The 25,391-nt window shown below is 46.7% G+C and overlaps 1 protein-coding gene across 6 annotated transcripts in view; it reads right to left on the reverse strand.

The window, feature by feature from the left end:
* Nucleotides 1-25,391, reverse strand: part of inpp4b (inositol polyphosphate-4-phosphatase type II B) — a 1,315,761-nt gene that overhangs the window by 791,058 nt on the left and 499,312 nt on the right. For 5 of the 6 annotated variants that reach the window (XM_072495637.1, XM_072495635.1, XM_072495634.1 and 2 more), the window contains one exon: nt 5,188-5,272. In XM_072495637.1, the coding sequence (XP_072351738.1) occupies nt 5,188-5,272 (85 nt within the window). Of the gene's footprint in view, nt 1-5,187; nt 5,273-25,391 lie in introns of those variants that run through there. The other variant, XM_072495640.1, reaches the window with a different exon arrangement.

Here is a 25,391-nt window from a genome sequence, read left to right on the forward strand (position 1 = left end):
GCCCAGTGGAGCTGAGAGATCTGTTCGGTGTCTATGTAATTTAGTACGGAGGTACAGCCAAGCAACACAATGGAGGTTGGCTTAATGCACGTCCACAACAACTGTGCCACGAACACAATTACCAATACTGTTACACACAAATGCATTTGCAACAGGTAGATTGGTGAGGATGAAGTCAGGTAGTTTTGTGACACCCTTGTGACAGCTCTCTTGCCACCTGTTGTTTCCATTGAAGGAGGAGCAGTGGCATAGTGGTATTGTCACTGGATTACTAATCCAGAGACCCAGGGTGATGGGGAACCTGGGTTCAAATCCCACCAAGGCAGATGGTGAAATTTGAATGTAATTTTTAGTTAGCACAGTTGCTTCACAGCTCCAGGGTCCCAGGTTCAATTCCTAGCTTGGGTCACTGTCTATGCAGAGTCTGCAAGTTCCCTCCTGTCATAATATACACCAGTATATCATGGTGCAGACACACACACTGATGGACACACAGTGGGACCAATCATCACACACAACACCGCAGCCAATCACCAGTTAGAGCACACGCACTATAAATACAGGGGGCATCAGAGTTCCCGCTCATTCGAGCTGCAGCTTCCGAGTAGGACAGAGCTCACAGCCTGCAGCGCAGACATTCACCATGTGCTGAGTGCATCAACTGGTTAGGACAAGGCAAAGTCTTTAGTTAAAGCTAGTATTGTGTTAATCAACAGTGAGAGTATGTTAAACTGTTAATGACTCAATAAAATAGTGTTGCACTATTTCAAGTTTTGGTGACCTGTATGTGTTCCACGGATCCAGAGTGCCCAACACAACACCTCCGTGTCTGGATGTGTTTCCTCCGGGTGCTCTGGTTCCCTCCCACAGTTCAAAGATGTGCAGGTTAGGTGGATTGGCCATGTTAAATTGCTCCTTAATGTCCAAAACAAAGGTTGGGTGGGGTTACTGGGTTACGGGGATAGAGTGGAGGTGTGGGCTTGGTTAGGGTGCACTTTCCAAGAGCAGGTGCAGACTCGATGGGCCGAATGGCCTCCTTCGGCATTGTAAATTCTATGATTCAGTGATTCTATGAAGCCTAGTCTGGCAGCTATTTACTGCAGGACTTAGCCAACTCAGTGGTTAGTGGTACTACTGAGCCACTTGGTAACGTACATTGAAGTCCTCCACCAGAGTAAACTCTGTGCCCCCATTACTCATAGTGCTCTTTTGAAGTAGCACTTAATATAGAAGAGTACTGATTCATCAACTGAAGGAGGGTGCTCGGTGTTTATTCCTTGCTTACTTTTGGCCTGGTGCACGAGACTTCATGGGGTTGAGTTAATACTGAGTAATCCCAGGGCCACTCAATCCAGACTGTTTACCACTGCGTCACCATATCTGGTGGATATTTCCTTCGGTGGGACAAAATGTGTTGAGGGATTGTGATGAGAAATTCTGGGACGTAGATAACAGTCATTGAACACTTCTTACAATGTTAGGCAGGAGAGATACTGCAGGGGCCCCTTAACTGTCAGATGCGGCACGGTGGCACAATTGTTAGCACTGTTGCATCACAAGGACCCATGTTCAATTCCGACCTTGGGTGACTGTCTGTATGGAGTTTGCACTTTCTCCCAGTGTCTGCATGGGTTTCCTCTGGGTGCTCCGGTTTCCTCCCACAGTCCAAAAATGTGCAGGTTTGGTGGATTAGCCATGCTAAATTGCCCCTTAGTGTCCAAAGATGTGCAGGCTATGTGGGGCTATGGGGTATAAAGTGGATGAGTGGGCCTAGGTAGGGTGCTCTTTCAGAGGGTCGGTGCAGATCCGATGGACCGAATGGCCTCCTTCTGCACTGTAGGAATTCTATGCTGTTTTGGAGGTACTAATTCAAGCGGCTTGAAAGGAAGTCACCCAGCAAGTGGTAAGATCTCCAGACAAACGGCTTGGCAGGAGTGGCTGAGCAGGTATGCACTTGGAACATCTCACTACAGACTTGGTTACCATGCCTGAGAAGCTTTAATGACCTCACCAAGGTTGTTCAGCTAAGATGTCAAACCCAACTCTTGCATTACACTCTGTTGAAATCGACACACCCTGCAGCCCTAATATTCACAAGCTTCGCTCCCATCCTGCTCTTCACCAGCATGCTGCCAATCAGTGCAGCACACTTTACTCCACCTCCTAACTTCTAGTTCAACATTCTGCACCAGCTACTTTCTTCCTATTACTTCTTCAAATTTCTGCCACCTTTAGCACACCAGCTAAGTTCAACCTCGCGTGCAAATTCTCAAACCATCTTACATGGCTGTCGCAAAAACTCTGTCTTCTTCTTGCAGGCTAATGATGCAATCGATAACAGCGAGTGGGGATGGACAAAAAGAGACCAACACCCAAGAACACCCAGGAATGCCCTCCCATATGTCAAGGGGGATTTCAGCTTCACCACTTGACACATTCCTATGGTTGCTGTGAAGGGTGCATATTCTTGGCCACCTTAGATTCTCTCTTCTCACTGAAATCCAATCCTCACAGATAAAGCATGCTAAAATGCAACTGCATTCATTGAATGCCAATTGGGCAAGAGTAGTAGGGGGTCAAAGAGCTAGAAGAAAACAGCAGTAATAAAGATACAATTACAGCCTAGCAAACACCAGACAGCTCCAGGATAGGCTAGCAGGCCTGCACTGGAATCCTCAAAATACTAATTTCTTCTTCATAGGCAGTCCCTAGGAATTGACAATGACTTGCTTCCAGTTGGACTCAGGTTCTGAGATGGCTGATTAATATGCAATCTGCAGGCTCTGCCACGTGCAGCGTAAATGATACTTGGAGGGTCAGGGGGATGAGTTGTTGGGACGATTGTGCCCTCACTCCAATGCCTTGAGTTTGTCTCTGCATGCTCCTGAGGAAGTGTCTCAATATGTTCAGTGCCTTCCTGAATGAATCTTCTGCATTTTGATCAGTCACAAGCCAGGAGCTCCCGTTAAACCACCGGGGTGGTTTGTCCTCTTCTGGGATGCTTTGAGAGCATCTATATAGCACTGCTGTTATCCCACTAAGAGTCCCTGTCACAACTGAGTCCCCAGTAGAGTAATTGCTTACCGAATCTTGCTTCAGGCATATGGATGAAGTATTTGCCCAGCAAGCTGATCTGGAGTCATTAGCAATGCTGGGCATATTGTCTTCAAAGAGGACACTGCTGTTCGACGTCCTTTCTTGCCACTTGAATTGGAGGATTTTGCAAAGGTACCACTGGTAATACTTCTCAAGTGCTTTAAGGTGCCTACTGTTGTAGATTGTCCAAATCTCAAAAACATACAAGAGCAGGAGCATCACTGCTGCCTGGTCTCTGGTTTTCAAATACTCTCTTCCTCAGTCGACCAAAGGCTGAGCTGACAAAGGACCACTAGTATGCATGATGATGTCCTGGGAGGAGGGGGCGTAGGACAAGATAGAAACAACTTCTTAGCGGGAATGCCCCCATGCATGCCCTGTGGTAAAAGGCACAGATGAAGACCTCAAAGTACAAGCTACATAAAAAAGCATGAAAACTGTAGTGAAGGATATTCTAACTGCACCAGACAACCTGCTGGTGAACTTGCGCACAATGCTATAGAAATTCCAGCTCCTAAGTAGTTTGTGGTTATTGAGCATGGCATAAAGATCACGCTGTTAATCACGGAACATTTTCTCAACCCTCTGGCCATTGGCAAGAGGTCCATCATTATGGAATCTCTGGTGGTAGCTTTTCTGTGAGCTCAGACTGCTGCAACTTGGGCTCTGGGGTTTAGCATTTCCCCAGGTTTCCAATCAATGAGGGAGAGAGAGCATAAACAGGAGTGTGGAGAGCATGGACAGGAGGTTCAAGGGCATCATCCACACTGCTCTCATGTACTGCATTGGCAGTAAATAAGTGCAACTACAAGAGAGTAGCACTGATCCCATAAGAGAGATTCATTCAGTCCTCTCTCAGTATGCCCCCACACCTACTCTCCTTAGCCTTTGAATCAGTTCTCGTTGCTTCCACAGTCAAGTGACATAGACCGTCCCGACAATGGCAAGGCACTGTGCTCTGCACCCAGGCCCTCAAGAGCACATCATGGTAATCTCAGGTGCTCTCAATGATCCAGGATCCGGCATTGGGGAGGGTAACAACGTCATACAAAAATAGGTCAACAAGCACAAAGATCAGGCACAAAGGAATTACATTAGAGTGATTTCAGTTCATCATTGAGAACATAAAATATTGTTAGGTCCAGAATGGACAAAATGTGATACAAAGGAGGTTTTCTTCTGCTTTGATGTTGATCTTAATATTTTTAGTTTTCTGAGAGGAACACAAGGATTCATTTGCGCCAGTGATGTTCCAAAGGTATGTGCACTTTCACAGCTTTTATATCCTGCATCCTCTCCAAAGGCATTAAATCAGGCTTGGGCACAGCTCAAGAGTCACCTGTAGCCTTTTGTCATGTGACAGTAAGCACTGGCAAGTCATTCTCCATGAAAAGTATCAGGAACACAATCCTTCCCTCGCCCAGCATTGCAAACACGCTGTACAACAAAGGTATCAACATAAACACCAACACCAGCAAGTCTGCTGATTTTGTTTTTCCTTTCCATCGCTCATGGGAGCTGAAGTCAATTTCTGCATCCTCCAGATCTGGCCTGAGGCCAGATCACCAGCTCTGAAATTCGGTAATTGGCACAATCTAGGAATTGAAACATGAACCTTGGTCTAAATCACAGCACAAAAACAGGAAGTTCAGTTGCTCACTGAGACATGAATTCATCAAATCCTATTGAACTTTATACATCCATTAACCGGTGTATTATTTATTTTTCTTTCAAATTATGCTTCAAAGATGACATATTTTGCACATATAAGAACAGCAGATTAAGTTAGCACTTCGAAAAAAAAAATCAACTTTGCTGCAAAACAGCTTGAGGCTAACAGATTCTAAGATACATTATATAAGGCTCAAAAAAAATCTCTCATCGGGTGTCAACTGCAATATGTCAACTAATATTTTATAATACAAAATTTATTTTAGTGTATGTAACTAGGGCAAATTCATTCAACAAATTTCTTTTATTTTCTTTAATTAAAGAAAGTGACATAATTCTAGAATATAATCGAACACTTTTCATGGCAGTAATAGTCAAGTTGAAATCATCCAGAATTGAATACGTCAGGTCAATACTCACTGATAGTTAATGCTGTGCTCCTGTTATCTCTGCACTCCACAATGTCACATCGTTCCAGCACTATTACCTCAGCAGGGTCTGATGTCTGCAGGAAGCAAATGAGGAAAAATTAGAAATCAGAGCACCTCTACCAACTCCGAAATAAGTATCCACTGACAACGTGCAGCAGCTGTCCAAATGGTTCACCTCCCTTGCAATGAATTAGCCACTGGGATTAGGAAAAGCCTGCAAGAGGGCAAAGTCTACAGATAAAATTAAATTGTTAATTATTGTTCAGACAGGGCGCTGGAGGGATCCAAGATAGCCAGGAGGGAACTGAAGAAAGGGATTAGGAGAGCTAAGAGAGGGCATGAACAATCTTTGGCGGGTAGGATCAAGGAAAACTCCAAGGCCTTTTACAGATATGTGAGAAATATGAGAATGACTAGAGCGAGGGTAGGTCCGATCAAGGACAGTAGCGGGAGATTGTGCATCGAGTCTGAAGAGATAGGAGAGGTCATGAACGAGTACTTTTCTTCAGTATTTACAAATGAGGGTGGCCATATTGTTGGAGAGGACAGTGTGAAACAGACTGGTAAGCTCGAGGAAATACTTGTTAGGAAGGAAGATGTGTTGGGCATTTTGAAAAACTTGAGGATAGACAAGTCCCCCGGGCCTGACGGGATATATCCAAGGATTCTTTGGGGAGCAAGAGGTGAAATTGCAGAGCCGTTGGCAATGATCTTTTCGTCCTCACTGTCAACAGGGGTGGTACCAGGGGATTGGAGAGTGGCGAATGTCGTGCCCCTGTTCAAAAAAGGGAATAGGGATAACCTCGGGAATTACAGGCCAGTTAGTCTTACTTCGGTGGTAGGCAAAGTAATGGAAAGGGTACTAAGGGATAGGATTTCTGAGCATCTGGAAAGACGCTGCTTGATTAGGGATAGTCAGCACGGATTTGTGAGGGGTAGGTCTTGCCTTACAAGTCTTATTGAATTCTTTGAGGAGGTGACCAAGCAAGTGAATGAAGGTAAAGCAGTGGATGTAGTGTACATGGATTTTAGTAAGGCATTTGATAAGGTTCCCCATGGTAGGCTTATGCAGAAAGTAAGGAGGCATGGGATAGTGGGAAATTTGGCCAGTTGGATAACAAACTGGCTAACCGGTAGAAGTCAGAGAGTGGTGGTGGATGGCAAATATCAGTTCTGGGTCCTCTGCTGTTTGTGATTTTCATTAATGACTTGGATGAGGGAGTTGAAGGGTGGGTCAGTAAATCTGCAGATGATACGAAGATTGGTGGAGTTGTGGATAGTGAGGAGGGCTGTTGTCGGCTGCAAAGAGACATAGATAGGATGCAGAGCTGGGCTGAGAAGTGGCAGGTGGACTTTAACCCTGAAAAGTGTGAGGTTGTCCATTTTGGAAGGACAAATATGAATGCGGAATACAGGGTTAACGGTAGGGTTCTTGGCAATGTGGAGGAGCAGAGAGATCTTGGGGTCTATGTTCATACATCTTTGAAAGTTGCCACTCAAGTGGATAGAGCTGTGAAGAAGGCCTATGGTGTGCTAGCGTTCATTAACAGAGGGATTGAATTTAAGAGCCGTGAGGTGATGATGCAGCTGTACAAAACCTTGGTAAGGCCACTTTGGAGTACTGTGTACAGTTCTGGTCACCTCATTTTAGGAAGAATGTGGAAGCTTTGGAAAAGGTGCAAAGGAGATTTACCAGGATGTTGCCTGGAATGGAGAGTAGGTCTTACGAGGAAAGGTTGAGGGTGCTAGGCCTTTTCTCATTAGAACGGAGACGGATGAGGGGCGACTTGATAGAGGTTTATAAGATGATCAGGGGAATAGATAAAGTATACAGTCAGAGACTTTTTCCCTGGGAGGAACAAACCATTACAAGGGGACATAAATTTAAGGTGAATGGTGGAAGATATAGGGAGGATATTAGAGGTAGGTTCTTTACCCAGAGAGTAGTGGGTGCATGGAATGCACTGCCTGTGGAAGTAGTTGAGTCGGAAACATTAGGGACCTTCAAGCGGCTATTGGATAGGTACATGGATCACGGTAGAATGATATAGTGTAGATTAATTTGTTCTTAAGGGCAGCACGGTAGCATTGTGGATAGCACATTTGCTTCACAGCTCCAGGGTCCCAGGTTCGATTCCGGCTTGGGTCACTGTCTGTGCGGAGTCTGCACATCCTCCCCGTGTGTGCGTGGGTTTCCTCCGGGTGCTCCGGTTTCCTCCCACAGTCCAAAGATGGGCAGGTTAGATGGATTGGCCATGCAAAATTGCCCTTAGTGTCCAAAATTGCCCTTAATGTTGGGTGGGGTTACTGGGTTGTGGGGATAGGGTGGAGGTGTTGACCTTGGGTGGGGTGCTCTTTCCAGGTGCCGGTGCGGACTCGATGGGCTGGTTAACCGCCTTCTGCACTGTAAATTCTGTGATAATCTATGATTAATCTAGGACAAAGGTTCGGCACAACATCGTGGGCCGAAGGGCCTGTTCTGTGCTGTATGTTTCGATGTTCTATGTTCCATGTTCTAACTCTGCCTCAGTTCAGTTAACCTGAGTAAAATTCAATGAAAGGACATTGGCCAGGCAAGAAAAAGAATTAACACTGCAGATTTGAACCCACATTTACAGCCACGTCACCAATTTGACAAAGAAATAATACAAAATGACACGTTAAAATAACAGCCACTGAAAAAATACCAGTAATATGCATGTTCAGCGATATTGTTGATGCATTGTTCAATGAAATGAAAACGAAACAAAACGATGTCAGAAAATGATTTACCTTCATTCGTCTGGTTTAAAATTTTTACATTGAGTGATCCTTTGCATTGAGCAAAGAAGGGGTGTTCAGGAAAAAAGTTGCCATAAATATCAAATCAATAATTCAGCGCTGTGCACTTGAGATCAACTACAACACGACAAAAGCTTCTTTAATTCTAATTATTTCTGTCCAAATAAAAAAGGCATTCAAAATTCTGAGATGTTTTAATCGAGCCAGTAGGGAGAAGGCATTTCCTCTGGCAAGTGGGTCAGCAACCAGAGGTTATAAATTTAAAATAATTAGCAAAAGAACGAGTGGGAAAATTAGGAGCCATTGTTTTTCTCGTACAGGTGATTATTAAGAGCTTGAATGCTCCTGAATATTAAACCTGAAGGTGGCGGAATCAGATTCCATAGAAACCTTCAAAAGACCATTAGACATGTACTTGAAGAGGACTGATTTTTAGGATTGTTGGGGTACCAAACCTTGTCTGTGGGACTAAAGTGGACAGCTCTTTCAAAGGACAAGATCAGGGAGAATGCCTTTCTTCTATGCTGGAAGGTTCTTTAGTTGAAAACCATTGCGAACCAGATTTACAGTCAATGCTACTCAGCTTGACAACACATTTACTGCCATATAAACATCAAATTATTACATCAAATATTGTGGACCAGAATCTCCACAAAATGGTACCCAGAATGCACCTGAAATTGCATTGGTTCTGTTGCAGTTCAACTTTCCACTAGTATTTGCATCATCAATGAGCAAGTACAACCCGGCAGAATAATAGAATGCAATTGCTTTGTTTCATTTTCTTTCTTAAATACAGCAAGAAAACACTTTTTGATGGAGTGGCACCATGTTGAAGTTTTATTAATACAGCTGAAAATAGTTTTAGAACCAAAAATAGGCATTTTTAATAACGGTGTTGAGTCCTTCACTTGCGAGTAACCCAAAATAAAAACTAAATGACACACAAAAAAACCATACTCAACTATTTAAGTGTCTTTGATGTACATTGGTCACTTTCTCAGTGTTTTTTGATGTGGAAATATTCCCTGAATATGCTTAGATTGCACATGCACATTGGAAATTGAATGCAATTTGAAGGATCTTCTCTCACCAACACAGTTTGTAGAATCTCTCAAATTGTGACCTTGAGGTGGAGATATCCTAATTTTGCCATCGTGCCATCACCACCTTCACCCCTATTCCAGCCGATAACTACTGAAACCTCTATAAGTGGCTTTGTTAGCTCCAGGCTCAGATTGTCTGCCTCAACTCCACCATCCCACCCTGTCCCCAAATCTGTCAATTTCCTGAGACCAAAAACCTGTCGATCTTAACCTTGAACATACTCAACAATGGAACTTCCACAACCTTCATGAGTAGAGAATTCCAAAGATTCACAACACTTTGAGTGAAGAATCTCCCCTCATCTCAGTCCTAAATGATCGCCCTTTATTCTGTGGCTCTGTTCCTATGTTATAATTCCTCAGCCAGGCGAAGCAACCTCTGTTGTCAAGTCCCTTCAGAATCTATGTGCAGGATTTAGCTGTTGCATTAGCTAGAGGCACAAATCCAGTAATGGCCGGGTGGCGCCAAAATCGGGATTTGCACTGGCGAGGTTTCCGATTGCGATCTTTCCAGACCCTCCCCAATGATAGCACAGTTGATTCACAGTTTCAGGGTCCTAGGTTCAATTCCCGGCTTGGGTCATTGACTGTGCGGAGTCTGCATGTTTTCCCCGTGGCTGCGTGGGTTTCCTCCGGGTGCTCCAGTTTCCTCCCACAGTCTAAAGATGTGCGGGTTGACTATGCTAAATTGTCCTTAGTGTAAAAAAAAAGGTTAAGTGGGGTGAGTGGGTTACGGGGATAGGGTGGAGGTGTGGCTTGGATAGGGTGCTATTTCCAACGGCCGGTGCAGACTCGATGGGCCGAATGGCCTCCTTCAGCACTGTAAATTCTATGATGATGATTCATAACCCCCGTTTTCTCTCTCGCTCTCTCCCCCATATCCCCCGTTTTCTCTCTCGCTGTCTCCCCCATATTCCCCGTTTTCTCTCTCGCCCTCTCCCCCATATCCCCAGTTTTCTCTCTCACTCTCTCCCCGTATCCCCCTTTTTCTCTCGCTCTCTCCCCCATATACCCCTTGTCCTCTCGCTCTCTCCCCATATACCCCTGGTTCTCTCGCTCTCTCCCCCGTATACCCCTTGTTCTCTCGCTCTCTCCCCATATACCCTTTTCTCTCGCTCTCTCCCTCATATACCCCTTGGTCTCTCGCTCTCTCCCCCATATACCCCTTGTTCTCGCGCTCTCTCCCCCATATACCCCTTGTTCTCTCGCTCTCTCGCCCATATACCCCTTGTTCTCTCGCTCTCTCCCCCAAATACCCCTTGTTCTCTCGCTCTCCCCCATATACCCCGTTGTTCTCTCACTCTCTCCCCCATATACCCCTTGTTCTCTCGCTCTCTCCCCGTATACCCCTTGTTCTCTCGCACTCTCCCCCATATACCCCTTGTTCTCTCGCTCTCTCCCCCGTATACCCCTTGTTCTCTCGCTCTCTCCCCATATACCCCTTGTTCTCTCGCTCTCTCCCTCATATACCCCTTGTTCGCTCGCTCTCTCCTCCGTATACCCCTTGTTCTCTCGCTCTCTCCCCATGTACCCCTTGTTCCCGCACTCTCTCCCCCATATACCCCTTGTTCTCTCGCTCTCTCCCCCACATACCTCTCTCCCCGTATACCACTTGTTCTCTCGCACTCTCCCCCATATACCCCTTGTTCTCTCGCTCTCTCCCCCGTATACCCCTTGTTCTCTCGCTCTCTCCCCATATACCCCTTGTTCTCTCGCTCTCTCCCTCATATACCCCTTGTTCGCTCGCTCTCTCCTCCGTATACCCCTTGTTCTCTCGCTCTCTCCCCATATACCCCTTGTTCCCGCGCTCTCTCCCCCATATACCCCTTGTTCTCTCGCTCTCTCCCCATATACCCCTTGTTCTCTCGCTCTCTCCCCCATATACCCCTTGTTCTCTCGCTCTCTCCCCCATATACCCCTTGTTCTCTCGCTCTCCCCCATATACCCCTTGTTCTCTCGCTCTCTCCCCCATATACCCCTTGTTCTCTCGCTCTCTCCCCCATATACCCCTTGTTCTCTCGCTCTCGGCCCCATATACCCCTTTTTCTCTCACTCTCTCCCCATATACCCCTTTTTCTCTCGCTCTCTCCCATGTCCCCCTTTTTCTCTCTCTCTCTTCCATATCCCCCTCGCTCTCTCCCTCCTATATCCCCCTCTCTCTCTCCCATATCCCTCCTCTCTCTCTCTCTCCCATATCCCCCCTCTCTGTCTCTCCCTATCCCATATCCCCCTCTCTCTCCCTCTCCCATAACACCCTCTCTCTCTCCCATATCCCCCCTCTCTCTCTCAGCACTAGTATAACAGTTCAGCTGGTATAGAAACTAACAGAAAGAAGTGAGGACCTTGAGATGTGTAACCAGGTCTTCTGTAAATACTGCTGTTATGCTGAATAAATGTCTTTCTTTTTCTAATAAATTTAAAGTAGCCAATTATTTTTTCCAATTAAGGGGCAATTTAGTGCGGTCAATCCACCTACCCTGCACATCTTTGGGTTGTGGAAGCGAGGCCCACATAGACATGGAGAGAATGTGCCAACTCCACACGGACAGTGACCCAGGGCCGTTTACTTCTTTGGCGAGAAGGATGAACTGGAGCTGTCGGCCGTCTTCCCCAAAATGTTTTTAAGAGTAAGGACTGAGGTACGGACTTTTGTTTCTGTGAGGCCTTCTTTTTGGAACCTTTTTGGAATTGCAGGTTCGCGCCGGGTCGAGGATGATGCCAGCTTGTGGAGCTCGTGTGCTGGGAGAGTTCCGGGGTCCGCTTTATCTGCTGGTACTGGAGTTGGCGTCATCAGGGCGACTTCTGGTAATGGTTGCACAACGTTCTCGTCCATTTTCCATTTGTGGCCTTTTTGCGATGCCGGCTTGCTGTGGCAGGATGGTTTACTCGGGAGTCCTTCCATCCTTTTGGACTGTCATTAGGGGTTGGAAGGTGGAGTGGATTTTAAAAGAGTACTCCATGATGGTTGGGACTACGAGATGGACTATAGCGGTATTCTAAATGGCTATTCATGTTGCTGCATGGCTGCAAGTTTTGTGCCTACAGACACTGCTGGGGTCTGTGGACCCTATATTTTGTTTGTGATGTGCCTGATTGGGTCAGTACTATATAAATTCTGGGGCGACAGCCCCCATGGCATTCGGTGGGTGCAGTTAATTCTCCTTTTTTTCTATACACTGAGGCGAGTGTTTTGGGGGTATATGGGGTGTAGTTCTGGGCATTGTCTGATGATCCCCCCAACCTGCTCCCCTTGTGGGTTAAAGATATGTGGTGCCGGTAAGGCCTTGGGTCAATGGGTCAGACGCTATGGTGTGCATCGTCCCTCGGCTTGGCTGTCAGGGGCTTCGCCCTTTGTGTGGTTAGTGGGGACGTTGGGCCGGATTGAATGGCGGGGTGTATACCGGTCCGTCCTGCTCCCCCGTTTTTGTGGCATCTTGTTCAGCCCGAAACGCTTTTTTTTTGTTCTTGTCGTCTGATCATTGCGGTTTGGTTGTGTCGGTTTTTTTGTCCTCTTTGTTCGCCTCAATTTAATTTTTGGCCTCTCCTCCATGGTCGTGTTTGAGAGTTTCTGGACTTGATGGTGGCGGTTGGTGGGGGGGGGGGGGGGGGGGGGGGGGGGGGCAGTGTTATAACCCTGCATGGGACTCATCCAGCTGGGGATTACTGTTCCCGAGTAAATCCCCTGATTGGACTGTGAGTTAACCAGCACTAGTATAACAGTGCTGCTATTGCAACTGACAGAAAGGCGTGAGGATCCTGAGATGTGTAACCAGGTCATGTGTAAACACTGCTGTTATGACAAATAAACGTCTTCCTTATGAACTCTTCCAACTCCCGTTTGCCGTTTACTTCAGTAGGGAATAAAAGGTTTATTTACAGAGGTAGAAAAATACTAAATACACAGGTCTCAACGGTAACTACCCAGCCACGGCTCTCACACGGGCCGTGTTTTGATATTCTGATTTCCTCTTGCACTGATAAAGGGGTTCCCGCTCCTCAGTGGGGAGCTCTTACTCCACGAGACTCACGGAGAGCCTAATCAGCCAGGTCTCGTGTAGGTTACAACATTCCTCCCCACCCCCACAAGTCCAAAAACATGTCCAATAAAGGAGGAGGAGCTCTGCACCTCTTGGTCCGTGGCTGTCTCTCGGTCATTGCCAAAGCAGGGCCAGGCAGCATATAGCGAGCTGGCGACCAACACATCCTTGCCAAATGTCTTGGCGGGACCACCATCAATGCTTGGTCGGCGGGAGACTGCATCGGAAAGGTTTGGCGACTGAACCTCCTCGGCATCCAGCTCTTGCACAAGGGGGTCGCACATCACAAGACTCCCACTGCGGAGATGATTGAGGTCCTTATTCGACTCCCGGTCCTGTACATGAACCCAGTATAAGACCGGCCCGGACTGCCGAATGGTAGTGCCAGGAACTTATTTGGCCCCGTCTCCGAAGTTACCCATGTGAACCGTGTCATCTGGTGCAAATTGTCTAGGTGGAGCATGCTCAACAGGCCGACACCTCAGCAGCTCCTGCCCACAGCATGCCTTCCTGACCATGTCGGGCAACGAGGCAAGTTCAAAGTCAACAAACTGTGAGAAGTTCTGCCAGTGGCGCATGCGGTGTGGAACAGTAGCAGAAGAGAAAGAGTGCCAAATGAGTGTCAAGGGACCCCAAGGTCTGTTTGTTCATGCCATTGTTACGGGCCAGGGTTTAGAGAACCCCAAAGTGTATCATGGAGTTCACCTGACCCACAACTTTTAATAGATTGTGGTATGGGGAGCACACAGCCCACTCTACAGGTGTGGTACAGCAGAAATGGAAAAGTATTTTTTTAATGCAAAACAATGTTTATTCTATGAACTCAAGTTAACCTTTTAAAAACATAGTGAACATCTTAGCAACCATCAATTCAAATACAACCCCCAAAGAATACAACACTAAGTAATCCTCAAGCTGTCCTTTCAACATCCATAAGACTCAAAAAAGAACTTTCAACAGAAGCACATCAGGTTAAAGTCACTACTCAGAGCAGTTATTAGTTTTAAATCCCCAAAGGATCGATTTACAGTTTTTAGATTACAGACAGAGAGACTAATACACCTTCTGGCTGTGACTGCCGCTATCCAGCTCTGAAAACGAAACTAAAACGCACCCTGCAGCAAACAGCCTAAAACGAAAGTAAAAAGCTGACAGATAGCCCAGCTCCACCCGCTCTCAGACATCACTGCAGTAATAAACACCCATTTCTTAAAGGTACTCTCACTACAGATATTTATATACACACCCATTTATAAACACCCATTTCTTAAAGGTACATTTCTTAAAGGTACATTTCTTAAACACACATTTCTTAAAGGTACTCTCACATGACACCACGCTTGAACGTCTCGACTGCTTTTCCGGCCAAACCATTTGAAGCATGGTGATATGGTGCAGTCCGTATGTGGCGCACTCTATTCATCTGCGAATGATATTGCCGAACCCTGCACTAGTAAACGGTGTTCCGTTAGGAACGTAGCGACATCCTCGTCGGCTCTGGGGAGGATTGGAGGGCTGTTGGAAACGGGAGCCTATTCAATCCATCAGCGTTTGCGACCTGCACACCAGAGCGTTGTTCCAAGGCACATTCCTATGTCACCAATAAGAGGGCCCATCATTGAATTCTGGTCGATGTTACAAGCGGGTATGCCCTGTCCTCTTTCAACCCCAGCAGTGCATGTGATTGATCAATACAGTGAACCGCGCCTGTAGACGTACTGGTGGAACTTCTTTATGGCCAAGACCATGGCCAGACACTCTTTCGCTATCTGAGCATAATGGCACTCAGCCATGGGCAGCGTCCTTGAGGCAAAAGCGATCAGACACTCCCTGCCATTAGCTATCCGATGTGGCGTATGGCGAGGGGCCACAGGTGACCAAGAGCAGTTTTGCGGGGCCAAAGTGGGTCAGCAGCTGAGAAGAAATATTTTTACCTCAGTGAACGTTGCCTCCTGCAGCCATTCCCAACACCTACTCCTGGTTCTTTTCGAGTAAATTGTGCAGAGGGGCCAACGTAATCGTAAGGCAAGGGATGTATTTTCCATAGTAATTTACGAGCCTCAGGAATGAAGCTCTGTCACGCCCCCTGGCATGGGAGCCTGTCGGATGGCCAGTGCTTTGTCTTCAACTAGGTGGAGACCCTCAGTCCACGCGATAACCCAGAGAGGTCACTTCCTGGGTGTGAAAGACGCAATTCTCTCTGTGCAGGCGAATGCCACAATCCTGTAAGTGAAGGAGCACCTCATCCAGGTTATGCAGGTGGTCCTGTTCAGAGGTACCAGTGACCTTTAATTTATAATTGCCGCAGAAGCGAACCGTGCCATCAGGCTTCATTACAGGGACGACCGGTGCTGCCCGATTGCACACTTCACCGGCCAGATGAGCCCCAAGTCTTCAAGCCGACTGAGTTCTGCCTCTACTATCAACAGTAGAGAGTAGGGAACCGGGTGAGCACGAAAATACCTCATTTGTGCATAGCGTCCACGTAGACCTTCGCCATGGCACCACGGATCGTCCCCAGTCTGGTCTTGGAAGATCTCGGGGTACCTTGACAAGACCATGTTGTGGCCTCCCGAGTCCATTCCGAAACCAAATCAACGCAGAGGCATTGTAACTAGTCACTACCGAGCAATCTGGAGCTGTCACCTTTTATCATGAAGAGGGGCAAACAAACAAACTTCCGCCCGTAGATCACCCGCCATTGTGGCCCTGCCATTATGGTCTCTGCTAAGCCCATCGGCTCTCCAGTGTACGTGGCCAACCGAGCCTCGGTGTCTCACAATGACAGAATTGCACTCCTGTCCGGAGTTTCTCAAAAGTGAGCCTACGCCAATTGAGACGGCGGCACCTGTGTCCAACTCCATTCGTAATGGGTGCCCATTGACTCGAACTGTGACCCGAATGGGGCGACTTTGGGTGATGAAATGCAGTTCAGCTGCCCACAATCCACCGCGAGTTCTTCCACAAAAAAGGTGCAGAGTCAGGGCATGCGGCCAGTCCTAGTGGAGCAGCGGACAGACTGACCTTCAATGGTTGCCGCTCCTTGCAGCCTCTCTGACCGTACGTCCCACAATGCTCGGGGTCATTCTCATCCAGATCGGGGTGTCCCATCCGATCGCAAGGGTGCTGGGCTACTGACCTGACCCCTGGCGGCCTGCTCCCCAGGGCGGAGAACCGGAGTCATCTAGCCTGAGGGAGCGCCATGCTTCAGGGAGGAGTGCGCCCTAAGCTGAGGACTTCCATCCCTTGCAATTCCTATGTCCTGCTCTGCGCTTTCCTGTGACAGGAAGATTTCCATGGCCCGTCTGAGGTCCTGTTGGGGCTTGGCGAGCAAATTCTGCTGGGTCACCACATTACGCATGCCACAGACTAATCTATCCCGCAACATCTCGGCGAGGACAGTGCCATATTCTGCAAGCTTCCTGTGATGCACCAAAAATTGGGGGGCCAAGCTGTTGTTCCTGTATGGCAAGGAAGGTGGTATTAGTACATGGCCTGGTCAAGAGTTTAGACTACGCAGAACTCACTCGAGTTTGGTCATCTGGATGAAAGTGGCTCTTCACTTTTCTCTCATGGGCCCACCTCGCTCTCAGCACAGGCCCACTCCTGCTCCTCCCTGCAAAGCCACGGGCTCTGACCTCGAAAGGAATCAGGATCATCAGCCCATGCATCCCACCACCCGTCTTCTCTCGCTTGCGTTGGTTGTGGGAAGGTTTCTCCTGCAGAAACACAAGAGGGGATGATGTGAGCTGGCCGTCTGGCAGCTCAGTTATCGATGATACCTGGCATGTGTGGGCTCTGCGCATAAGCAGGGAGGGGTTAAGGTAAGGAGTGCCTGGGAATCTTGTTGACCCTGCAAAGTGACAGCATGTGGGATTGAGATGATATTCAGAGGTTGACGACAAGGTGGAGTTCAGAGAGGAGACCAGGAGCACTTACCCTGGCAGAACGGAGTTGGTTCATCTTCTTGAGGCACTGCATGCACCTCTGCCCTCTTGGTCAGGCTGCTGGCACTAACAAATGCTACGACCGTCTTCCAGGCAGGATTCAGCCCTTGCTGGAGGACCTCCTGCCAGCCGGAGAACATATTGGTTTCCGCCCTTCCTCCTCAGCAATCAGCTTATGGGTGAGGGGCCCCCTCCATGAATCGAGGAGCAGATTCCTTCACTGCCGTTCTCCTGGCTTGAATGTCAGCAAGTGTTGTGGAGCAGTTTAAATGCAGCACCCCCTTGACTGAAGTGTTCAGATGACCTCCAGGATGGGCGAATCAGATGCTTCGCATCTCAGATGCGGGGTTTTTCATCTGGGGGAAAAAAATTCAGTGCCTAAAAATTGTGGTCCGGAAGATGCCATGGTGGCCAACGGGATTCACACCGAATTCTGTGCCGAAACACTTTTGTGTAAAATTCTGCCCTCCATATTTTAATGAGTTTGCCTCTCATTGAAATTTTCAGGGGGTATAGGCCAGCTCACTCAGATTCTCATCACCGACGATCCTCTCATTCAGTAACTAATTTAGTGAATATTCACTATACCATTTCTAAAACAATTATATCCTTCCTTAGATATGGAAAACAAACCTGCAGGTGAGGTCTCACTAATTCCCTAAACAATAATCTTTTGCACATCATTTTTCCTTATACCAACCACTGATAGCCATGTCTTCACCAGCACCTTCTTAGAAAATCCCTGAGTCTCTCCCATCTCGCCCTGTCACTTTTCTCCATCAAGACTCTCCTTATTGCATACCTCTGTGATAAAGCTCTCATTCAACCCCATCCCTCATCCTTTGTTTCCCAGTCTGTTATCTCATAAGCCTCTGAAATGGCTTGTGATATTCTTCAACATAAAAGGCTTTATATAAAAGCAAGTTGTTGGGAGTCTAGGAATACAGAAGAGCATGTCAAGACTTTGGGGAGGCTACAGAATTATGCCACGAAGGAGGAACTTCAGTTATGTGAAGGCTGGGACTATTCTCCATGGAGCAGAGAAACTTAATAGATATTTTCAAAGTTATGTGGGGTGTTGGTGGAGTAAAAGACATTGAGTACATCACTTAGAGGACAAAGGTTTAAGATAATTGGCAAAAGAATGAGAAGGGAGTTCAGGAGACTTTTCAATGCAGGGATTTGTTACGAACTCCACTGCACCACCCGAGTGTGGTGAAATTAGATACAATAGATTCAAAAATGTTTCAAGAGATGATGAAAATAGTGAGATGTTTGCAACAGGTGGTATTCTTTTCATTGGTTTATTTTTTTGTAAATAGATGAGGTGGTTCACGCAGCACTGTTCGCACTCTAAAAGGAAGTTATAGTTGATCCCCATTTCCCTCAGGTGGGAGGCATCTGCACCACTGGCCTTCTTTGACCAATGGTTGCTCCCCCCCAGGCAGATACTTCCTCCCACCCCCGCCCGGCCTCTTCACCACACCTCTATATCCAATATTGCCCATGCCTTCCCCTTCTCCATCAGCCTGAGACCCCCAAAACATACCTGGTCCTGGATTCCTGTGAATTTTGGCAGGATTTTCCAGTTCTGCCAGCAGTGGACATCGTGACAGGAAGTATGGGAAAATTTGGAGAGCGGCAAAAAGTCAACTGACTTTTAGCTGCTCTCCAAATTTTCCTTTCCCGCCTCCTTGGAGCATGAAACGATTGCAGGCAACTAGTATCAGCAAGGATGTATTCACCCCACCCCCTACCTCACCAGATGGAGGGAAGCAAAATGCCAGTTGAAAAATCCTAGCCCTCACGTCATAAGACTAGTTTCAGAGTAAATTCATAGCACATGCCTGGCATTATAACTGTATTTAGCATTCATATAGCACCTTTAACAGAGAAAAACATGCTAAGCAGAGCCCAAGGCCGTGATCTAGCAGTCCCATCAGCAGCGGGCAAAAATCACGTAATGGCCACTAAATTTCACAAGCGGCCAAAAACAGGATTTGCGCCAGCGAGAGCTCAGTTTGAGATCATACGTACTCCCCACTGGTGACATGATCATTTCCATACATTTTAATATATTAACATAAAATTACAGACTTGATGCGGTAACGTCCACTCATGACATATTTTCACCCACCTGGCGACATGACGCCACATTGACGCAAATTACTAATGGTTTTCAGAAACTAAAACAAGTTGTGATGACCACTCTGGGGGCTGGAAAGTACCTGTAGTCCCCACAGGCTGAGGGACATGCCTGGATATTGCCCCCTAGCTCTCCAGCAGGAAGGCTGGAAACGTCAACCAGAAAGCAGAAATACACAGCTGGTCAGTCGGCAACTGAGAGAGAAATGTATCTAAATATTTCAAATGGAGTCCTTGATGCTAACTAAATTGTGTCACCTGAACGTTAACCCATCTTTTCTTAAACCTACTGAGTATTTCCTCTTCTTTTATAATAGCCCAAGCTGTTCAGAATAATTATGGAGGTGAACTGGGAATAGTGACATTATACTTGTAATTTATGCCATCCTGAAGCGTCTACATGATAATGATGAAATCATTTCATCACTTTGGTCCTAACGAAATGTTAAACATTGTAAAGTCTTGCAACAGACTTGCAGTCCAACAGCAAGTTGCATCCTATTGTGCAGGTGCTTGCTTTCAATGCCTTTTAAAAGCTTCAATAGCCCAACAAAAATCTTTCTATTATGAAACTGCAATTATATCCAGCATAGATAATATTCTTTCTAATGATCTGCAGCTACATTGTGCCTTGTTAACAGCTAATTTTTTTAAAAATTCATGCCTTTTGTGACTTGAAACTTCATGGAACATAATTTTCGGAAGGACCTATATTTAGCATGTCCGTTTCAAATCCTGCACTCAAGTAGCTTCAAATGATTTTGGATTTAATGGCCTGAGACGGTTGTTGAACAGCTGCAATGGCATCAAAGAGGATACTGCATCAACTTTATTGGTAGTGTTTCTGAGACAATGCTTACGCAACCTCATAAAACAAGCACACTGTCTCTTCAAATGATGCCTCAAGAATAGAGACAACTGTGCACGATTGGATATTGTGAAACAAGGATAAAGCCAGTCTCTGTAGGGATTTGTCCAGAGCTTTTAATTAGCCTACACAGGCACTGAGTTACCTTGTTCCAGCCTGCTGTACTAATAGCCACCTCATGGAAGAATGCTCAGTCATTTTTCACCGACAGCTCACTAACCAACAGCATTAATCCATCATCCTGTGACATCAGCTAGCTGGCATCAAGCTGACAGCATAAAACTGGCAATTTGCATTCATTCACTGCCACATCTGTACTGCTACAACATTTTCAGATAAACTCCGACAACCTCTCAAAAGTGAAAAATGACTGCTCAGATTTGGTTTAACGCAACATAAATTGTGTTAGAGCTGCAGGGGTCACTCCCAGCTTTGACAGTAAGGATTGCTACTATATTTGTTGAATAATTACACAGATTAGTAAAGTCATACCAATTTTCTTACAGACATTCAAGAATACAAGTTAAAACAGGACACGCTATGACAATCATGAATTCTGATATCCGGTCATACAGTTAGATGTTTCCAAAACATTAGCTTAATTAACATGCAAAGAAAGCCAATATTTATCCTGGACAACGCAGAGATGTGCTCTAGGTCAATTGAGGATTACAAAATTGAAATTGATGGATTTTTTTTTGACAACTGCATTAAAAGTGACAGAATCAAGATGGGTTGATGGAGTTAAGGTACATGCACCATCCACGATTTGGTTGAATGGTATAACAGGTTTGAAAGGCTGAATGGCCTCTACCAGTCCCTGTGTCCTAATGTATGCAATAAAATATCACCAAACTCATAAATGCTCAAAAATCTAACATGAATTCGGCAAAACAAACTGCAGAAAAAATTAAACGTCTTAACCCAAAAATAGCGAAAAGCAAATAGTGAAGCCTGAAAATGTTTCCTTTAACGGGTGATTCGAGTCCATTACAAAACGTAACAGTTTATTGAAGTGCACTTTCAGATTTCCAGCAGGATGAAGGTGAAATAAATTACAAGTGGAAATAACCCAAGGGCATCATTAGACAGCAGGCACACACTCATAACGCCTCTCCGATCAGAATTATAGATAACTGGGTGCGATCTTCCGCCCGTTTTAACCATTGGGATCTTCTGGTCCCCCGACGGCGTATCCCCGCTGTGGGTTTCCCGGTGGTGTGGGACGAATTCAATGGGAAATCCCATTGACAACGGCAGGACCCGAAAATCCTGCCACTGGTGGGTTACCTCCCGCCACAGTGAAACACATGATGGGGAGGCCTCCACACAGCGTGTCTCCTGGGAGTGGGAGACAGCCGTTGGCTAATGATGGGATCTTCTGGTCCTGCCGATGTCCATGGGATTTTGCATTCAATCCGCCCCATGCCACCGGGAAACCCACTGTGGGGGTGCACCTTCAGCAGGACCAGATGATCCTGCTGGCGAGAACAGCCGGAAGATCTCGCCCAAAGATTTGACAATTTCCAACAGAAGTTAGAGTTAATGCAAAATCAAGGTGCATTACATTCTTTGAGGGTCTCGCACCATATTTTTCTAAACTGAAACTGGGCACCCCTACACTGGAGTTACACAACTCAGTGCATCATTGTGGGGTTAAAATTGCTTCTCATTGATGCACAAATATATAACTAGCCGTAAAAAGACAAAATATTTTGTTTCAATTTTTTTTTAAACAAACAAAAGATAACAAGAGTAGCTCTAACCAAAGTAACTTTCCGACATGTTGGGAAAAGAGAACCAAAGAGACTCTGCTGTGCACCAAGGTCCCAGATGCCACTTTGCCCGCACCATGGCATTATCAGTTCACACTTTAAAGTTACAGTACAGATTATATATAGCTGAAATGTGCAAATTACAAATTTCTACACTCCAACATGATCTAGCTGAATTTATTTCACATGATTTTAGACCAGATTAAGTTTGGCACTTTTGTTTCAGGAAGTTGGCGTCCTTTTAATTAAAACGAGCATGTGGGATTTGACAATCATTGGGCTTTCTTTAAGTCACACATTTTTGTCTTTACTTTGAAAAAAATGAAACATTAGAGCAAGATAGTAAAAAATAAATGTCTAAAATAAATGTACCTAATTCAACTAAGTAATTGGGATGAATGTTGACTCAAATGTGGAAAGCAAATGGCATAATTACTCAATTGTCCTTGTTGTCACAAAGGAAATGGGAGAAAAGCAACTAAAATCATTAACTTTACTAAGAGTGTTTTGTTTCAATCTAATTTTCAAATAGATGCACAGATGTTACTCCACTGATTATGAACAAGCTGAGGATCTTGTACGTAAAATTAAATGCTCAGTATTCATCTTCAATTATACTGAAACCTTTGTACAACACAAAGAGTGAGGGAATATTCTATTATTCCTTTCGACTGAGCCACTGCAGTCACCTTCGATTTCAATTTAATCACTCAGCTTCTTTTATTGGCCATTAAGAGACTAATATTGTTTCTCATTTGCATTCATGAAATTGCCACAGTCTCTTCATTTGTTCTGTCAAAAATTGTTCAAATACCCTATTAATTCAGTGACCATAACCCAGTATAGTGAAGCACTTCGCGATTACGGATTGTTCATAGTATATGTTGTGTTATGTACTCTGAGATAACACAGGCTGCAACTGGATGCAGCTTTAACCAAAAGATACTCCAGACCTTGAAGTTAGTTCAATCTGATTTATTGAACCAGTAGCACAGTTCTCTATGAGTTCGACTCTCTGCTAACCTAAGTGTGGTTACTCTGTCTGACTGAACCAGACTAGCTCTTAGCCACGTGCTGGAGGTGTTATACTGTACATACACCCTGACTCACTATGTAGATGTGCATCAGCGGAAAGAGGCGGAGTGTGAGTGCCTCGTGCCTTTTATCAGTGAGATACCATTCCTGAGTGTCCTGCCTGCTTATTGGTCATGTCCTGTTCTCTGTGTTCATTAGCTGCCTGTCTGTATATCATTATCTGCATGTCTGCATATCATGAGATCTCCCCTTTTTTATGTTTTGTTGGCATATGGAAACATACTTAAATGTGGTGGCATATATTAACATATTTACAAGCGGTGGCATATGTGAACGTATTTACATGTGAAGACAGCTGTCTAATGTGATAAAACAGAACATAGCAAACAAAACAAATGTTCATAAGTCCAGTCTCTGGGGCCTGTGTCCGATCCTGGTCGACCGCCAGAGGGGTGGTGGTGGTGGGGACGACGGCGCCTTGTCAGGCAGGATGGAAGCCTGAGTGGTGGCCTCGTGGTGCGAGGTATCAGGAGGTGGCAAAACAATGGACGGAAACGGAGAAGAAAGCGGTTGCGGGCAGGCAACTTTGCGCAGTGCCCATCTGTTTCGTCGCACAAGAGAACCATCAGCCATACGTACAACATATGAGCGGGGCGCAGCCTGTCGAACAACAACAGCTGGAGCAGACCAGCCACCATCCGGTATCTTGATCCTGACAGTGTCTGCCAGGGATAATATGGGCAAATCGGTGGCATGAGCATCATAGCCCTGCTTTTGCTGATTTTGGAGCTGCTGCACCTTCTGCAGCACCGGGAGGTGATCCAGGTTGGGCAAGTGTAGGCTGGAATTGTCATCCACAGGTCCCTGTTCATCAGGAGTTGAGCCGGCGACATGCCAGTGGACAGTGGGGTCACCCTGCACACAAGCAGCACGAGGTAGATGTCAGAAGCAGAATCCACGGCCTTGCAGATGAGCTGTTTCACAATGTGCACCCCTTTTTCAACTTTCCCATTGGACTGCGGATAGCGTGAACTGGAAGTGAAATGTTTGAAATGGTATGACTTGGCAAACATAGGCCACTGTTGAAGCACGGGCCATTGTCACTCATGACAGTGAGTGGGATACCATGCCTGGAGAACGTCTCCTTACAGGCCTTGATGACGGTCTGAGAACTTCACGACTTCAGGGTAGTTGGAGAAATAGTCAATAATCAACACGTAGTCACGGCCATTCGCACGAAAGAGGTCGATGCCAACCTTGGACCATGGGGAGGTCTCGATTTCATGCTGCTGGAGCGTCTCCTTGCTCTGCGCTGTCTGGAAGCGTTGACAGGTCGCACAGTTGAGGACTGTGGTAGTATGCATTAGGGGTCATGTGGGACTGTGAAGCCGTGATGTCATTGGCTGACAGATCACGGGTCCTGGTTGGCTGTTGATCTCGAGCTCCGCCCTGAAGGCGGAGTATAAGAACCAGGAGTTCTCCCCCGCAGGCCAGTCTGTTGCTGAACTGCGGGGAACAAGTCACGCTTAATAAAGCCTCATCAACTTCATCTCTATTCGTCTCTCGTGAGTCTTTGTGCGCTACAAGGACCATGTTCGAGATGTCCTGGCTAATACCGGGCCAGTACACAGCCTGCCTGGCTCTGCGTCTGCACTTCTCGACGCCCAGGTGTCCCTCATGGATTTGGCGACTATGGAGCTCAGGATCGTCCCGGAATGCCTGAGGATCAGCCCCCACGCAGTGAACTCAGCAGAAGTTTTTAAACACTGGCAGACTTGTTTCGAAGCCTACCTCAGAACGGCCCCCGGCCGGGTCACAGAAGACCAGAAACTACAGGTCCTGCACTCGAGGGTAAGCCCGTAAATTTTCCCTCTCATTGAAGACGCAGAGGATTTCCAGACGGCGTTCGCAGCACTAAAGAGCATCTATGTTCGCCCAGTGAACCAGATCTATGCACGCTACCAACTCGCAATGAGACGGCAAAGTCCCGGAGAATCGCCAGACGAATTCTACGCCGCGCTGCTAATTTTGGGACGGGCCTGTAGCTGCCCGCCAGTAAACGCGATTGAACACACGGACATGTTAATTCGCGATGCTTTTGTGGCAGGTATGAACTCTCCCCAAATCCGCCAAAGACTTTTAGAAAAAGAGTCGCTAGGACTCTCAGAGGCACGGGCCCTTGCAGCCTCCCTAGATGTGGCCGCGCGAAACGCCCGCGCCTACAGCCCCGACCGCGCGGCAGCCCCTTGGGCTCCGTGGACCCCCGTCGCGACAACCCCCACCCCCCCCCCACAGGCCTGCGCGGTTCAGATGCCAAGTCGTCCCGGGGGAGCCCGCTGCTATTTCTGCGGCCAGGCGAAACACCCCCGGCAGCGCTGCCCGGCCCGCGCAGCGATTTGCAAGAGCTGCGGGAAAAAGGGCCATTTCGCGGCTGTGTGCCGGTCCCGGGAGGTCGCCGCTGTCCCCGAAGAAGAAGGAGTCCTGCGCGTTTCAAACGCT

This window comes from Scyliorhinus torazame, chromosome 3 (genome assembly GCF_047496885.1).
Source record: "Scyliorhinus torazame isolate Kashiwa2021f chromosome 3, sScyTor2.1, whole genome shotgun sequence".
NCBI lineage: Eukaryota > Metazoa > Chordata > Chondrichthyes > Carcharhiniformes > Scyliorhinidae > Scyliorhinus > Scyliorhinus torazame.